The following is a 15,671-nucleotide window of genomic DNA, read 5'->3' as shown; positions in this document are numbered from 1 at the left end:
CTGTGCCACGAGAAGCTAGCAGGGCACAGAAGTCATCGTGCCACGCTATTACTTCGTCAAGCGCCTCGACTTCGCCTTCAATGTGTTCGAAGGTGCTTTATATATTTTCGGCCGAAGGGGTAAATTTTTTAGCACTGGCTCTAACTGAGTTGAAAACCTTTTTCAATCGTTGTACACAGTGGCTGCCAAAACCCAAACACATGTTCCGAAGCTCTTTCAAAGATTGCTGCAGCTTCGTATTTTCGATAGCTTCAACTTCGTATTTGGTCTGCAAGTTTTTTCTCTCTTGTTCGAAGCTCTCTGATTTTTGGAGAAGTTCCCCGTTTAATCTAGTATTTTCGGCTTGCACTTCTGCAAGGAAACCCTCCATTGCCTGAAGCAAGAAATCTTTCTTCTCAAAAGAAGCTTCATACTCTTTAATTTTGTTTTCTAAACCCTCGATTATAATTTCATATTTTTATCTTCGAGGTCTTGCTTCATTCACAGTGCTTTGCTTAGCAGCATACTCTGTAGAAATAAACCTTCATCAGCAAACTTGCTTCTTCACAGAAATAAAAGTAAAATTTTGCTTCATCACAAGAATTTTACCTTGAAGTTCGAATAAAACAAACTGCCGACTGTATGTTGTCGCCGGTAGCTGCTAATATCAGCTTCGAGCTTCGGAAAACCGACACTATTCGATAGAGTGCCGATAATCTTTGCCCCGATGCGGTCACGAACGCATCCTAAGGCCTCTTCATCGATCCCACCAAAGAGCATGGCTCCTGGCTGGTAGCCACAGGAAATACCATATTCCTATAGCTCTTTCTTTTCGGCCTCAGATAGTTCTTGCCCGACCAGGTTCCGAAGGTCGAAGTATTTATCCTCCGAAGCAACATCGGCAATTTTCTTTCCTTCATCAGGCACTGGGGCCATGACCTTTTCTACAGCCGCAGTTGTTTCTTCTATAGGCATACCCAATAGCAATTTATCAATTCCAGATAGTGTGCTCTCCAAGTTGGCAGCTTCGGTGGCAGCTGCACCTTCGGCAGAAATGTTTGCTTTGGCAGTGGCCGAGGCCGATGGTGGCGTCCGTTCAATAGCTTCCATTACAGTACTGATCCTTCGCTTTTTCTGCCCATCCACCTTTTTGTAGCCGAAGGCTCTGCCTTCTTCTGTAAAAGATTCGTTAGTTTCGGTCCCAAAGGATTTAGCAGCTTGATAGGTAGAGATTCAGTCATTACCTTTAAAATTTCTGCCACTTCGGCAGCAGGAGGTGTTGAAGGAGTCTCCTCTTCTACCTCGGTCACCTTCGACTCTGGAGTTGCAACTTTTCTTTTCTTCAAAGCTGCCACCCTCGGCTCAGGAGTGGATTTTCTCTTCTTTAAAATCATCTCATCCTCCTTCACCATTCTGGCAGCTTGTCTGTTCAGAACGCTAACAATCTTTTTCCTTTTTGCCCCTTCAGCACCCTTGTTGAGCTACTCATAATCAGGGTATTTAAATTTTAGAGCGTCCATCACCCGGTTTAACCTTCGTTTTGGCCGGGTGCCGAAGGCTGCTGTCATTAATTGGTCTTCTTTTTTGGTATAGTTTCCCAAAATTTCATTACACATAGTTTCAATCATTTCCAGTCATTCTTGGCAAGGTTGCTTGAACTGTTTTTCAAATTTGAAGTGATAAGGTAATTGAACAAGTTCATATTTCTTCTTTGTTCCCTTCATCTTCGGCATCCCCCAGTCACTTGTCGTTGGATACGTCCTGTTGGCTAGGTATTCCTGCACCAAGTCCCTGGTGCCAATTTGTTCAGCCACCACCCTGAATTCTACCTCGGCCAGCTGGCATGCTGACCCTAGCTGCGTGTTGCACAGGGTCCTGGTCATTCCGAAGTTTAAGGACAGTGGGCACATGACCATCGTCATCAGTTTCCCCATCTTCTTCTCATCAGCCTTGATGTAAAACCATTCACCTTTCCAACCGGCCATTTGGTGCGATAACTAAGAACTGGAGCCTTCGTATCCTTGCGATACGCAAAATTGTAGCAACTAAAATTTTCATGAAGACCGTCTGCTCTGGCCTTCGTTTGGTAGTGCAACTCATGCACTCGGCAGAATGCTTCGGCATCTGGGCTCATCCCTTGGCTTCGAAGGGCCCAGATGAAGACAATAAGCCTAACAAAGGCGTTAGGGATCAACTGATGAAGATATATTTCAAATTTTTCAAGACTTCCCCTATCATCTCATTCAGAGGAAGTCACAGTCCTGCTCTGAAAAAACTCTTGAAAACCACTACATCATCCTTCGGCGCTGGGGTGGTCTCTTCTCTGGCAAATCAGACAAGTTTCCTTTCAGCTTCCCCAAAGTAGCCCAACTTCATCAACATGGGCATGTCAGCTTCAGACACATTAGATTTCTCAAAATCTAGATGGCTGGGTTTTGACAGGATCAAAATACTATAATCTTCTTCATCCTCTTCAATAGCTTCTTCTTCAGCAACGGTCTATTCAGCTTCGACAACAGGAGTACCTTCGTTAGTCACAACTAGACCTGATTGTCTCATGACTTCAGAAATTGGTGCTATCTCGGTGACCTCGGTCTCTTCTCCTTCACGAGTCACCCTTGCAGTCGAACGCACTCTGGCCATCTGATGGATTTTTTGCAATTTTTACGAAGTTGATGTTTCTTTTTTGCAGTTTTGATGAAGCTCACTCTTTTGACGAAGTTAACTCTAAATGATGAAGAGTTCGCTTGAGAGCACAGTGAAAAAGATTCGACTATGGTTAAATTTTTTAACAGCACAACGGCAATGAATGTTGTGGTAACTCTGCACCAACCCGTCTGTTTATATAGTGCTACAGGTGGGAATGTGAACCGCCAAATCGCCCGCACCCGCTGAACGGTGGACCACCTGACGCTTGGAGTATTTTAATCGTTTCTCGGCAACGAGCTCAGGGAAGGTGTTTTTCGGACCATCGGCATTCCGAAGCCTTTGAGATTTTTCGCGGATCGAGCTCGTTACGAAAAACGATCTAGCACCGCGTAGGGGCTACTGTTGGGGGCCTTCTTCTTCGCCGAAGGTCCCCTAAGCAAAAACACCTTCGGCAGGACGATATGCAAAAAGACATAACGCGAAGGTATATGCCGAAGCTACAATCTAGGGAGCTTCGGCATGACGACATGCCTTGAGACGAAGGGCAGCACCGACTTAAAGAGGGAAAGACCGTTTAGTCCATGATAACTTATGTCATGTTTGTAATTAGTTATTAAGGACATAAATGTAATTTTGACGGGGTTGCATCCCGTACCTATAAATAGGTGAACAGTACCCCCATACTATTCACGCTGACTTGTATTCACTTGCACGACACACTTGGATTCTTACCTTCTGTCAAGCCGAAGGTACAAATGTAATTCAATATTGTTAATGTTTATTCAAGATTGTTTAATAAGAATACGAGTAATATAATGATCTAAGATGGTTATTTGTATTCTTTATATGTAATTTATGTTCCTGTTTTTTATTACATGGTGAGATGACGAAGGTATGTCCTTCATGACCTTCGTATGAAGATCATTATATCCTAAGGGAGATAATGATTCGAACGATGAAGGCCTTTAACCATTAACATTTGTGTTGCCTTGTTCTTAACTCATAGCATTTGAGAACAAGTCTCTAACAATATTGACTTCATCATAGATAAGTATATGTGTTCTACGACTGTTCCTACTGATGTCTTAGGAGACATGATCAGAAGGATGAGTGTGCTTTTTACATTGGCATCTTGACTGTTGTTGCTTATGTCATGAGTTTTAATTGATTTAGTTTGAGAAGTTTTACAAGAGATAAGTTAGTTGGCTTGATTGAATTAAGCATACGTTTTGGAATTTAGTTATAGTTCTTTTGTACCTTCATTAATCACACTTTGTTGTATTTGAGGATCCCTTTACATACATGGGTTTCTTAGCGTATTGCTAATTATGTGTAGTATTTTGTCAAACTTGCAGGTATCTGTCTGTTGGAACTCTTGGTCTGAATGGTGCTTTTAGCACGGTTGCCAAGGCTGGTCATGTTGCTGGCTCAAGAACCAGAGAAAAGTTACAATTGGTTGTATCAAATCTAGCAGCCAAAGTGAATCATCAAGCGATTTTGTTTCAAGTAAAAAGACAAACGTGTTTTGCGTGCAGCTGGAACTCGGGATCTTGGTGCATCCTGCTGATTGCAAAAGCATGTTAGATGCTTTCATAGCTAGCTGTGATTTCCATTCCAGGACAGCCATGAACATGTATCAGCATATTCGTGAGACTGTTGAAGAAGAGAAAGTAATTCTTGAGTGGCATCCTCAACCCGATCAAGAGAGACCTCTCGTGCTGTTGTTGAAGGTATGCTACCTTTAATGGTGTTTTTGAGAATTCTGTTGATTCCTTCTAAATGTTAAAGTTATGTTCACTACCAGGTTATTAGCTTTTGTACTGCACTTCCATGCACATACATTTTTTTTCTTTTTTCTTATACCTTCCATGTCGTTTGGTCCAAAACTTGTACACTGTGGGGTTAATTATGGATATGGATCTATGAAATATTATTAGCATGAAAATATACATGGCGTGTATGGAACAAAATGGACTCTAATGCTTTTTCTTGTGATGTAGGATGCTTTTTGAAAGTCGCCTAGAGGGGGGGTGGATAGGCGAAATCTGAAATTTATAAACTTAAGCACACACTACAAGTCGGGGTTAGCGTTAGAATTAAATCCGAGTCCGAAAGAGAGGGAAAACAAATCAACCAAGAAATAAAGCGGATGAACACGGTGATTTGTTTTACCGAGGTTCGGTTCCAAAGAACCTAGTCCCCGTTGAGGTGGTCACAAAGACCGGGTCTCTTTCAACCCTTTCCTCTCTCAAATGGTCACTTAGACCGAGTGAGCTTTCTCCTTAACCAAACGGGTCACTTAGACCCCTACAAGGACCACCACAACTTGGTGTCTCTTGCTTTGATTACAAGTGTCTTGAGAACAAGAATGAGGAAGAAGAAAGCACGATTGCAAAAGCCAAGTGACAAGAGCGACAAATAACACACGGATCACACTCTCTCTCAAGTCTCTAATCACTAATGATCACTTGTCTCAATTGTAGAACTTGGAGAGATTGGAAGCTTTGATTGTGTCTTTGAATGGATTGCTAGCTCTTGTATTGAATGTGAAAGATTGGAATGCTTGGGTGTAGTGAATGGAGGTGGTTGGGGTTGTATTTATAGCCCCCAACCACTTCATAGTCGTTGCTCCTTTTCTTACGACCGCGGACGGTCCGCGCCCCTGGTCTGGACGGTCCGCCCCTGCACATCAACGGCTGAAATCGCAACGGTCAGTAGTAATGGCTATATCAACGACTATATAGCATTTAATGTGTTGTCAGATCTCAGATAAAGTTAGTCGCGGACGGTCTGTCGTGCACCCCGAACGGTCCGCGAGGACGCTATAATTCATTTTACCAAACCCGTCACCTTCGGGTTTTTCGGTTCTTCACCGATCGGACTGTCCGCGCCTGAGGCCGGACGGTCCGCGCTTGGTCTCAGACGGTGCTTGCTTTTCCATCGGACGGTCCGTAGTGTAGACTTGTGTTTTTGCATTGGTTCTGTCTGAGGCTCACCCTAGTGTCACGGACGGTCCGCCGCAAAGGCCCGGACGGTCCGCGCTTAGGTGATTTTCCAAAAAGCTTCTCCTGTCCGGAATAATCTATGGTATTCCGGACAGTCGACTTTAGAATAGTTGTAGATGAACTTATGCACCTGTGGAATGATCAACTAGACAAACTGGTTAGTCCACAAGGTTTGTGATGGTCGTCAAACACCAAAATCGATTATAGGAAATATTGAGACTATTTCCCTTTCACTTTTGGCGTCGAGAGGAGGAAAGCTATAAGATGCTAAATCTCTCCATTGCATACAGGAAAACGTAGGAAGGTACAAACTAATAAGAAAAACACACGGTAGATGTTTACCGATTTGCTCGTCTGAACTAACTGTTATATAATAAAGTTTTCGTGCTCGTCGGTTTTTTATCCTCTTGAGAAATGCATTTCTTTAACAGAAACACTCAAGTAAGGCATTTGCTACTCCTGTTGCTCAATGATATAGTTATCTTTCGAATGAACTGTTATTTCAATCTATATTGGTAATTTTCCTAAGCAGATAATGTTGATGGTTGCATTCATCGTTTGTTGTTTTCTCTCTTCAATAGCTACTTGAAGCAGCGATCAACTGCTAACAATTCATTTTCCTACGAGGTTTGTGGAAATCTAGCATGTTATTTGCAATTTGCAATCCCCTTTGCTGCTTGCAGGGTGCAGGCAAACTATGAGTGTTTTAGTGCAGACTGCAGAGCCTTTTTATTTATTGAAACCTGTATTAACCAAGCTTATTTTGGAATTTAACCGATTCTGTCAAGGTCTTGATTGTTGATGATGGTAGCACTGACCGAACCCCTAAAGTTGTTTTGGTTTTGTAATGCAACACACGATTGTTAATGTTAGAGTTCTACTTGGAAGAAACCATGGGAAAGGTGAAGCAGTCTGAAAAATGAGTGTTGAAAACCCTGGATATCCGGTAGGGCTTAGGTTTCAAACGAAAACTAATTGGTGCTTTCATTTTTTTGTGTGTGGAAGCATGGTCTAATAGGGAAAGCTACATACATTCACATGGTGAACTGTTACTCGTGCTTGATGCTGATGGTGCAACTAAAGTGACTGATTTGGAAAAGCTTCGAGCTTAGGTCTATCTTTGTCATAAGTTAAATCGAACATCAAGTTTTGTTTGAGGGGGATGGGGTTCTTAAAAAAGAATTAGTTTTTTAAAACTTCTTTATTTTGCTCTTAGGTTCATGCATTGGCTAAGAAAGGTAAGTCTAAGTCTAGCCCAGGAACAACTACCAGTTCATCTCAGAATCTATCTGATGTTGAAGTTGGTTTTGCTGTTTTTGGTTCCGAGGCTCATCTAGAGAAGCAGGCTCTTGCAACAGTAATTCTCTTTACTGCTCACTACACTCACTCTTTTGGTTTTCTACTAAATTTTTACCTTGTATTTTTTTCGAAAAACACAGGAGAACTGCGCATCATTTCATTAAGAAGAAATAGAAGGGGCTTACCCCACAAGACTTACAACATAAGACCCAATTACATGAAAATGAAAAAAAGCACCCACAAGACCAGGCCACTAGCAAATTAGCTAGGATTTCCTAGCCTACGCCACGCCCCTCTAAATAAGCTAGAATCTGACATAAATGAAAAGACAACTTCTACTTTAACATATTTGGATATGAGACAAAGGTAATAAATGATCCAACCACAGATCACCATATAGTTGTCCAAATTAGCCAGGATTTCCTAGCCTACATTCATCTTGTGTTCATGTTCATATAATATTTAGTTTCATGTTCATATTTTCATAACTGCATATGTTCACCTTATTAAACTGCTTTGTTGTGAATAATAAGGTGGGTTGATGTTTTGGTACAGATTTACCTTCTACTACCAGCAACAATTTCAATGGCAGTTGTCTTTGCTTTATGAACATCAGTTACCTCTTGCAAAGGTATTGTTTCTTGGATTATAGGAACAATGGCAGGGCACTTCTCAAAATGCAACTAAATAAGCTAGAACAGCTATAGAGTAAGATACCCCTTCTATTTCTTCTTGAACTACGCAAAAGTTTTTTTGAATTTATTATTGCTAACCTATTGATCTTCTTAATGTCTACAGAACAACTCCTTTTTATCGGGTTGCACATGGCAGCTCATAAGCACTACTACACTGGTTTGGGGCTAAAAACATGACGCTAACAAGATTTTTGTTTGCAATTTTACTGACCTAATAAATCTATTATAATTGATATTAGTACACTGAACTCCCAACCAGGTAGATAAATGTAACATATGAATTTCCTAATTTCTGCCACCAGTAGTATACTGGACAATTTTCCTTGCTCATTGTTAGAAGTAACATGTTTGTTCACTAACAGTAGCATTTTGTTTCTTCAGTTATATCGGAGAGGAAATTCTCCGGCCGGGTGGCGGAGTGCACCCGCCCTAAATCCTAAGATGAGGAAGGGGCTTAAGCATTTTGCCGCTCCTGCTAGGCAAACATCAAGCACATGAACACGCGAGAGTTTAGAGTGGTTCGGGCCGCCGGAGTGTAACACCCTACTCCACTGTGCGTTGGATTGCTGTGGAAACTTGAGGGTCTAAGCCTCCAGATTGAGCCTATGTTGTGACGTTGCATGCCTCCCCTTTTATAGCTAAAGGGGGACATGTACAAGAGTGCTGAGCCCCGACATGTGGGTCCAGGAACATAGCGGATGTAGCCACTGATATCTTCTGTTGGAGCCCTCTTCTTGCGCCCTGACACCCGAGATCTTGTATAGTCTCGGCGTGCAGGGGTTAGCTTCTCGCACAAGGGATGAGTACAGTGCACTGCACAGCACGGGCGCACTGTTTAGGCAACGGACTAGACAGGCGCGTCGTCTGCAGGGTGGCCCTAGCGCCGTCTGCTAGTGGAATGGACAGGACGCAATAAATGCCATGGGGGCACATCGCCTGTCAGAAGGGCGGACAGGCGACGCGTCCTCTCCGCAATAAATGTGGAGATCATGCGGCCAGAGCCCTCACGTCATGCACCGCCCGCTGGCCTACGTCACGGACAATAAGCCATGTGGCAGTATTAGACCCTTGGCCGAGTGGGGAGCGGAGGCACTCCGGATAGAGCCTGGACACGCGTCAATATCGGACCCATGCCTAGGTCACGGCACTTCCTCTCCCGGGTCCTTGTTACGGGTGGTCCGTAGCTCACTTGATGGGGTCCGAACCCTATCCAATGGCTCCGGGCTGCTTTACTTCGGGGGTCCGGGTTGTGCGTACAGGGGTCCCGTGCCTTCTGGGTCCGATGACGTTGCCTCCGAGAATGCCACCATACCTGCTCACGAGATACCCCTGGGGTTGTTCTCTGCGTGGTTAAGGGTAGCTGCGCAGGCATCATGCCTTTATACCGTAGTAAGGGTTACCCCTAATCCAGGGTACCGACAAGTTAGCTTTAGTCTTTTAGTTTCAGATGAAGGCGATAAATGTGAACCGTAGCTTGTTCTACTCTATTGTTCGATTCCATGCTGTCTTTATAGTGACTAAATAACACAAGCGGGTTATTGGTTAGACACTTACTATTGGCTGCCTACTTTGTCTATCACGAGATTAAGCTTGTGCATCCTTAGTGGCTCTTATTGGAACATCGTCAGAACTTAGTTTGTGAATAAATGCAGTATCTATAATTCTAAACTATATTTCGAAAGTGCTAATATTACTACATAACATCATTCTTTCTTTACATATACTTAGCTTCGAGTCGTGCAGTATTGAAAATTCTAAAGTATATAATTCCGTTCTGTGGTTACTCTAAAACTTGACATGTTAGCATGTATTAAATTTTTGGTTGTATTACAATTTAATTCATACGTTTTGTAGATGTCTATTCATAGCCATTCATAAGTCATCTGGTTTGGTTGTGCACAGGCAACCTTCGACTACCCGATGAAGACCTATGGCTTCCTCACGCCTGAATTCTAGAGTCATACCAAGTTTTCCATGACGCTGTTCCAGCAATACACAGGCCTGATGGGGAAGGCTACCAAGGGTCTTGTGCTTTAGGCCTGAACTGAGACAGTAGAGCCTTATGATGGTTTGATGTGTCTAAATGCACTTTCTTATATTTAAGAAAACTGTGGGGGTCAACTTTGGACCCTGCTTGCTGGCTGCTTCGATGATTTTGCCTTTTGGTAAGCAACATCCACTAGAGAATGGCCTTTTTTTGGTTTCTTCCCTCTATCTCTTTCCTGCAAGAGAATCTTCTATGCTTAGAACTGAATGCAGTGATCTGTACATGTATTTGTTTCGAAGCTTGTATTTCCTTCACTATGTAGGGGCTTATACACCAAGTGTACACACCTATTTATATATTGGTCCATGGATCATATGTGATTTATGATATAACATTGACATCATGGTTCAATTATATCATGGTTCAATTATCGTGATATATATTTCCGTTGCAACGCACGAGCACTCAACTAGTAACAAAATAAATAGGATCCGTAGTTTACTGAGATATTTTTTTCTACAGTCCTGGTAGTTAATATATAAATATCAATAAAATATTATATGGTCTGCACGAAAAAATACATTTCTCGATGGGATGGGAACCTATTTCAAAAAATTATCAGGGATCAGATCCCAGGGACCACGAGTTAGCAGACAGGTGGGGCCAGGTTAGTTCATCGCGAGTTAAAGTAAACGCCGCATTAAAATAAATAGGATCCCCAGGGATCACGCCCGTCAGACTGGCCACACTGTCATTCCTATGCACGCCGCATTAACTACGTCGATCCATGGGATGCATCGCAAACATTATCCCCCCACTCGTGACCTACGAGTCATAGGCCTGAGTTCTGCTCATGTCCTATAGGCCCTAGGTCCGAGCCCCACCATGACCTACGAGTCCTAGGCCCAAGTGCCCTGACATCCTACGACCCTGCAAGATGAAAAGCGAGAAGACCAGTGGACAGGCTACGAAGGAAGAAGGTCGGTATAGGTAAATAAGCGGAAAAAATCAATAATGACAACACCCGGACTTCCCTCGCCGACGCAAATTAAGTCCTCGTCATATTCAGAAATACGATAGGAAGACCCACGTGGGAAGGGGGAGAGACACGCGCCATGTTTTCACTAGGCCAGGTGAAAACCTTCTTTTACGTTATACTCTCTTCCGAGAGAAGCCATATGTAACCCCCTCCTTGGTCTCAGTCGGCCTTGTTAGGGAGGACATAGGACACAAAGAGATAGACACGGATGGCACAGAGAGAGAGATACATGCACGAGGATAGAGAGAACCACAAACACAACGCAACACATAGACTTGAGGTCCTTCCCTCTCTCACATGTTTGTAACCCTACTACGAGCAACCAGGCACTGGTAAAGCAACTAATATAATCCTTATATCCACTGAGCACAACATCCAGGTATAAAATGTGCATACATAAATTTACTTGTCGGTGCTAGTTCGAACACCGATAGTTGGTGCGCTAGGTTGGGGCCTTTGTGCATCTTCGTCACCTTATTCGCTTGGTTCCGGATGGCCAGAAGCGGCGACGACGCTCGAAGTGTCAAGAGTCTTAAAGGCGGACAACGTCGAATTCTTCTCAGACGCACGGGCGACGCCGAACAGATACATTGTCCATAAACCCCTTACTCATTATTTCTCCATTTACGAAAATCCTCTCCCCCGAGGAGATGGGAGGGTTCATACCTTTGCCCCTCTCGCGACCTTCCGTGACAGAGATCACCCCTGGGACAACACAACCCCATAATGTTCTTTATACGGAAGTAAGGAGAAAAGATATGGACCCCATGCTTACCAACGCCCCTCGTCTGCAGCAGGATGAGGAGGGGTAGGACACGCTACGTAAATAAGAGAGCTTTGTGGTAACTTGGCAAGGATCTATCGAGCCACGCCCATACCTATGTCATCTAAGCTAGGGCATTGATGTACCAAATGGAGCTCTAGGTGTGATTCGTCGGTAACACGCCCAAGGGCTCGATGGCCACGAAGAATAAAGAGTTGCTTCGCGGAAATGGACCACAAGGATATTCGTGTTGTTCACAAGCATGACGATCAGTACCGATTGCCGGCTCGCCCGTGTCATATATATGTTGGTGTCTACTGAGGTTAGAACCAGCCTTATTGTTTTGAATATATTTATCTTTAAATAAATAGAATGACAACAAAGGTGCACAAGTATACATGGACAGAAGAACAATACAAATAGGCATTGTCTCTTTGACAAATTACCTAATTCTTCACGGATGTTTTGCCAAATCAGGTGCTGAAGCTCCTTAGCTTCAGCTGTTAGCTAACCTTATTATTAACACCAGACATTATGCCAACTTATGCATGGACGTGTGACCTACTCGGTTACACTTTGTTATGCACATACCATTCTACTATACCATGACACATGAATCAGTTGGCTACTTTATATACTACGTTACATTACATCCAGCACGCCTCAATGTTATTAACTGTGTAATGAGGGAATAATGCACTAGTCCAGTGATTTAGTGCGTATGTGAATATGTATTACCATTGACGCTGTTATTTCCACAAATCATTGTCCCCTCCACAGGAGGCTGACGTTGACACGTAGTCCAAGGCCTCTTCTTTCTCTTCAGACTGCTGAATCACCTGCAGTGCCGGATTGGAGTAGTTATTAGCTGAATCCTTATTAGGGGTGATGTCTCCGTGGCTAAGCTGGGACGCCATGAACTTGTCGAGAGCTCGCCAATCTGTGTCCCCGCCAGTCGCCAGATAGAGAGGCTCGGCCTGAAGCTCCTGCAGGGTGTAGCGAGGGGCACCATGCTCCTGTGTAAGGCCGCATGCTGGCTGGAGAGTAGTGTCTACTTGGCCAATAAGGTCAGGGAGCTTGGGGCTCTCCAGCTGAGGGAGCTGCTGCAGGAAGTGCTCCTGGGGAAGGAGGTGGTGGTACTCCAGCTCCACCTTGCAAGGGTAGCTGTAGCTGCTCTGTTGCCTGTGGTACATCATGACGTTCTGCTGGTGGTGCGCCGCCTGCCTCGGTGAGCCGAGCTCCGGCGCCATGAACCCCGCGTGGTCATTGAACCAGTAAGGCGAGTCCCCGGCCATTCTTTGGACAGTCGCGAGTCGCTTCCTGAACACCCTGCATACAACCCATCCTTCCTCCTGAATGACATGCATGCATACGAGCTTTTGTTAGACAGGTGGAATAACTAACGGACGCGTAGGACGCTGACATGGATAATGCATGTATTCTAGAGGATCTGTACAACTTACATGTGGAATTCCATTGTTGTTGGTCTCCAGGCGATACTCGTGCATGATCCAGTCTGACTTCTGTCCATTGGGCGCCCGGCCTTTGTAGAAAACCAGTGTCTTCCTCATCCCTACGAGGCAGTTCTTCACGTAGATCGGCTTGTCTCTCCCCGTGGCCTTCCAAAAACCGGCCGTCGTCGCTCTGTTGGTGCGAGTGCCGGTTGGGTACTTCTTGTCCTTGTGGCTGAAGAAGTACCACTCGTTCTGCTCTTCGCTTCCAATCCTGCACTTTTCTGTTTCGTCACCATGCATATGTAGAAGTGAGTTAGCGGCTTATAACCGTTGAGCTTCATGCATAATGACTCCACAAGAAGCTTGTTGTTCCACACATGCTTTGAGGTGTACATATCTCAGCTAAGTACAGTTTTATGTCTCATCATGCAAGCTCGGAGTACAAATCGAGTTTAGGTTGATGTACCTTGCAGATCCCAAGGCTCAATCTTGTACAAATCCACATCTTTTATCACATCCAAATCTATCTTCTTCAGTGCTACCTTTTTCCTAAGGTAGTAGTCAACGAGTTCCTCATCGGTAGGGTGGAAACGAAAGCCGGGAGGAACATGTGTGAAAGCGTCCATCTTCTTCTTCTTCCGAGCCAAGTTATTATGCGCAGCTGGTAGACGTCAAGCAAACCTCACTGCACCATGGTTAACAATAAAGCTATCATTTAGCCATAACTTCTGTTGTCAGCTAGTCTTCTGGTGTGTGGGCCTATCTAATTTGTACTAGCAAAATGAATGATAATAATGTATGGCCCGGGCCGTCCTGTTCAAGAATATGTAACGAAAGTTTTTTTCTAATTAGAAAACTTGACCCTTAGTTTCTATAGTGATAAAAGCACTTGTGGTTTTGAATGAGACCCCACCAAAATCTTACAGCTTTAGCTATTAATGGAGTTTTGAAAATATTTTGGTCCATTCAACACAATATATCTAATTAAGGCCATGTTTGGTTTGAGTGGGATTGTGAGGAACGAGGGGGAATTAAATTCATTTCTATTCAAAACTGAATAAGGAGGAATCTAATTTCTCTTAGTCTACCCCTAATCTAACCGAACAAGCCGCGTAATATCTCTCCTTTGTTGACCACAAAAGATATGGAAACTAAAACTCTATTTTAGTTTTCGTATTTGACAATTTAGAAACTAAAATGAAATAAAATGTAAGGAATAAAAATTAGTCCATAGCTAGAAACCAAACACCCACTTAGTTTTGGCCCTGCTGACAGTAGCATATATCATATGATCACCCGGACGAAAACCCAGTATATGCGTTGCTTTGTCTATTTCTTTTGTGTCAATGAAGCTAGATTTCATACCCCCGTGGCGAGACCTTTACGTTGAATTGGCTAAATCAACGTTCAAAGATGACAGCGTGGTAAAGAGAGAAGACTTTGGAGTACGTAGTTCACTGTCTCGGAAACATTTTGCAACTATATCCTGAGGCGGAAGCATCAGTAAAGCTCATGACCATATTAATGCATGCATGCATATTTGCTTTCCTCTAAACAAGAAGCCGTAGAAAATAATTAAGACTGTGAATCCCGACGACAACAGCTTGCCTTAGATTTTCTCAAGGTTTGAAAACACTGTCGAATTAGCATGTCCTTCGCACATCCCGACTGTGGAGCATGCAGTACTGCCGTAGCTGGACTATCGAAACCTACGTGCAGACGTAACAAGATGGATAGCAGATTACCTGAGCTGGCCTGGTGCGGTCGTGCTCGTGCCAAAGCTAGCTGCGCCGGCGGCTTCACACACTCCTTTTAGCACGCCGACTGCAAGGTACTGGAGCACCGGCCGAAACGCTTCGCGCCGCACCACCACCCTTTCCTCGCCGGCCGGCCGGCCCGCTTCGCGCGAATGGATCGAAAATTAAACAACTGTACACGCGCGCAGACCATGCATCATCGATCAGCCCAGCCGCCGCAGTTCAGCAAATGGGCGAGCGAGAGTGCATGGGAGCTAGAGCTCAGGGCGGGGGGAAATGCATGGAGGGGCTACCTTGATGTGTGCTGGCGGGATCGGAAGCTCCCTCGCTGTCGTCAGCTAGCCGGATCGATACACGGAGGAGAAGAGGCGGGATCGATAAGGGGCGCGCGCAGCGTGGTGTATATATGGCGGTGGGCGGTGGTGGGTGGCGCCGGAAAGCGCGGATGGATTGCGGGCCAAGGCTGGGTGCAATCCAGGCGCAACGCGGGCGGGGACAGCGACGCGGAGATCTCCCTCCCCGATCTCTCGCTCGCTCTCCCTCCCTCACCCCCTCCGCGTTTTTCTATTGGCCTTCTTCGCCGTAACCGCCACCTCGCCTCACCTCACCCGCCGACGACAGCGACCGGCATCGATCGGTCTGTGCCGGCCGGCCTCTCAGCGATCCCGGTCCTCCAAGCCAAAACGTGCGAGAGGTTTTCACTCCAGTGCGCCAAGCGAGGGGCTGCCTTCCGGACATATGCATGCGAGAAAAGAGATGGTGGGCGGTGCCAGCCAGACGCGAGGCGAGCGACAAAAGGCCGGAACCGGAACCGGCCGGATATGCAACTTGCTCTGCGCCACCACCTTTCTTCTTCTGAAACTCACAGAGGCGGCCGGGCAGGCAGGGAGAGATGGGGGAGGAGGAAGGCGGAGTGCAACTGCAAGTCTGCAACACGTACGATGTGGTAAAAGGTGCTGCCGCTGCTACTCCTTTCACATTGCCGGTGATGTGCAATTGTCTTGTTTTCACATTCGATAATCCAGATCGAGAGACTTAGAACCC

The 15,671-nt window shown here is 44.9% G+C and overlaps 1 protein-coding gene across 3 annotated transcripts; it reads right to left on the bottom strand.

The window, feature by feature from the left end:
• Nucleotides 1-11,753: 11,753 nt before the first annotated feature.
• On the bottom strand, nt 11,754-15,465 carry LOC100273446 (uncharacterized). 3 transcript variants are annotated; one of them, XM_008669298.3, is made up of 5 exons: nt 14,921-15,465; nt 14,616-14,799; nt 13,337-13,555; nt 12,880-13,151; nt 11,816-12,768 (listed from the first exon to the last, which is right to left on the bottom strand). In XM_008669298.3, exons 3-5 carry the CDS (start codon nt 13,494-13,496, stop codon nt 12,166-12,168), a joined length of 1,035 nt encoding a protein of 344 aa, XP_008667520.1. In that variant the 5' UTR covers nt 13,497-13,555; nt 14,616-14,799; nt 14,921-15,465; the 3' UTR covers nt 11,816-12,165. The 3 variants fall into 3 exon arrangements, with proteins under 3 accessions (NP_001141355.1, XP_008667520.1, XP_008667521.1); XM_008669299.3 differs by having other exon boundaries at nt 14,616-14,769; NM_001147883.1 differs by having other exon boundaries at nt 11,754-12,768; nt 14,616-14,975.
• Between the last annotated feature and the right edge of the window lie 206 nt (nt 15,466-15,671).

The sequence above is a fragment of the Zea mays genome, chromosome 2, assembly GCF_902167145.1.
Source record: "Zea mays cultivar B73 chromosome 2, Zm-B73-REFERENCE-NAM-5.0, whole genome shotgun sequence".
Taxonomy (NCBI): domain Eukaryota; kingdom Viridiplantae; phylum Streptophyta; class Magnoliopsida; order Poales; family Poaceae; genus Zea; species Zea mays.
This window is presented reverse-complemented; position numbering and strand designations above follow the sequence as displayed.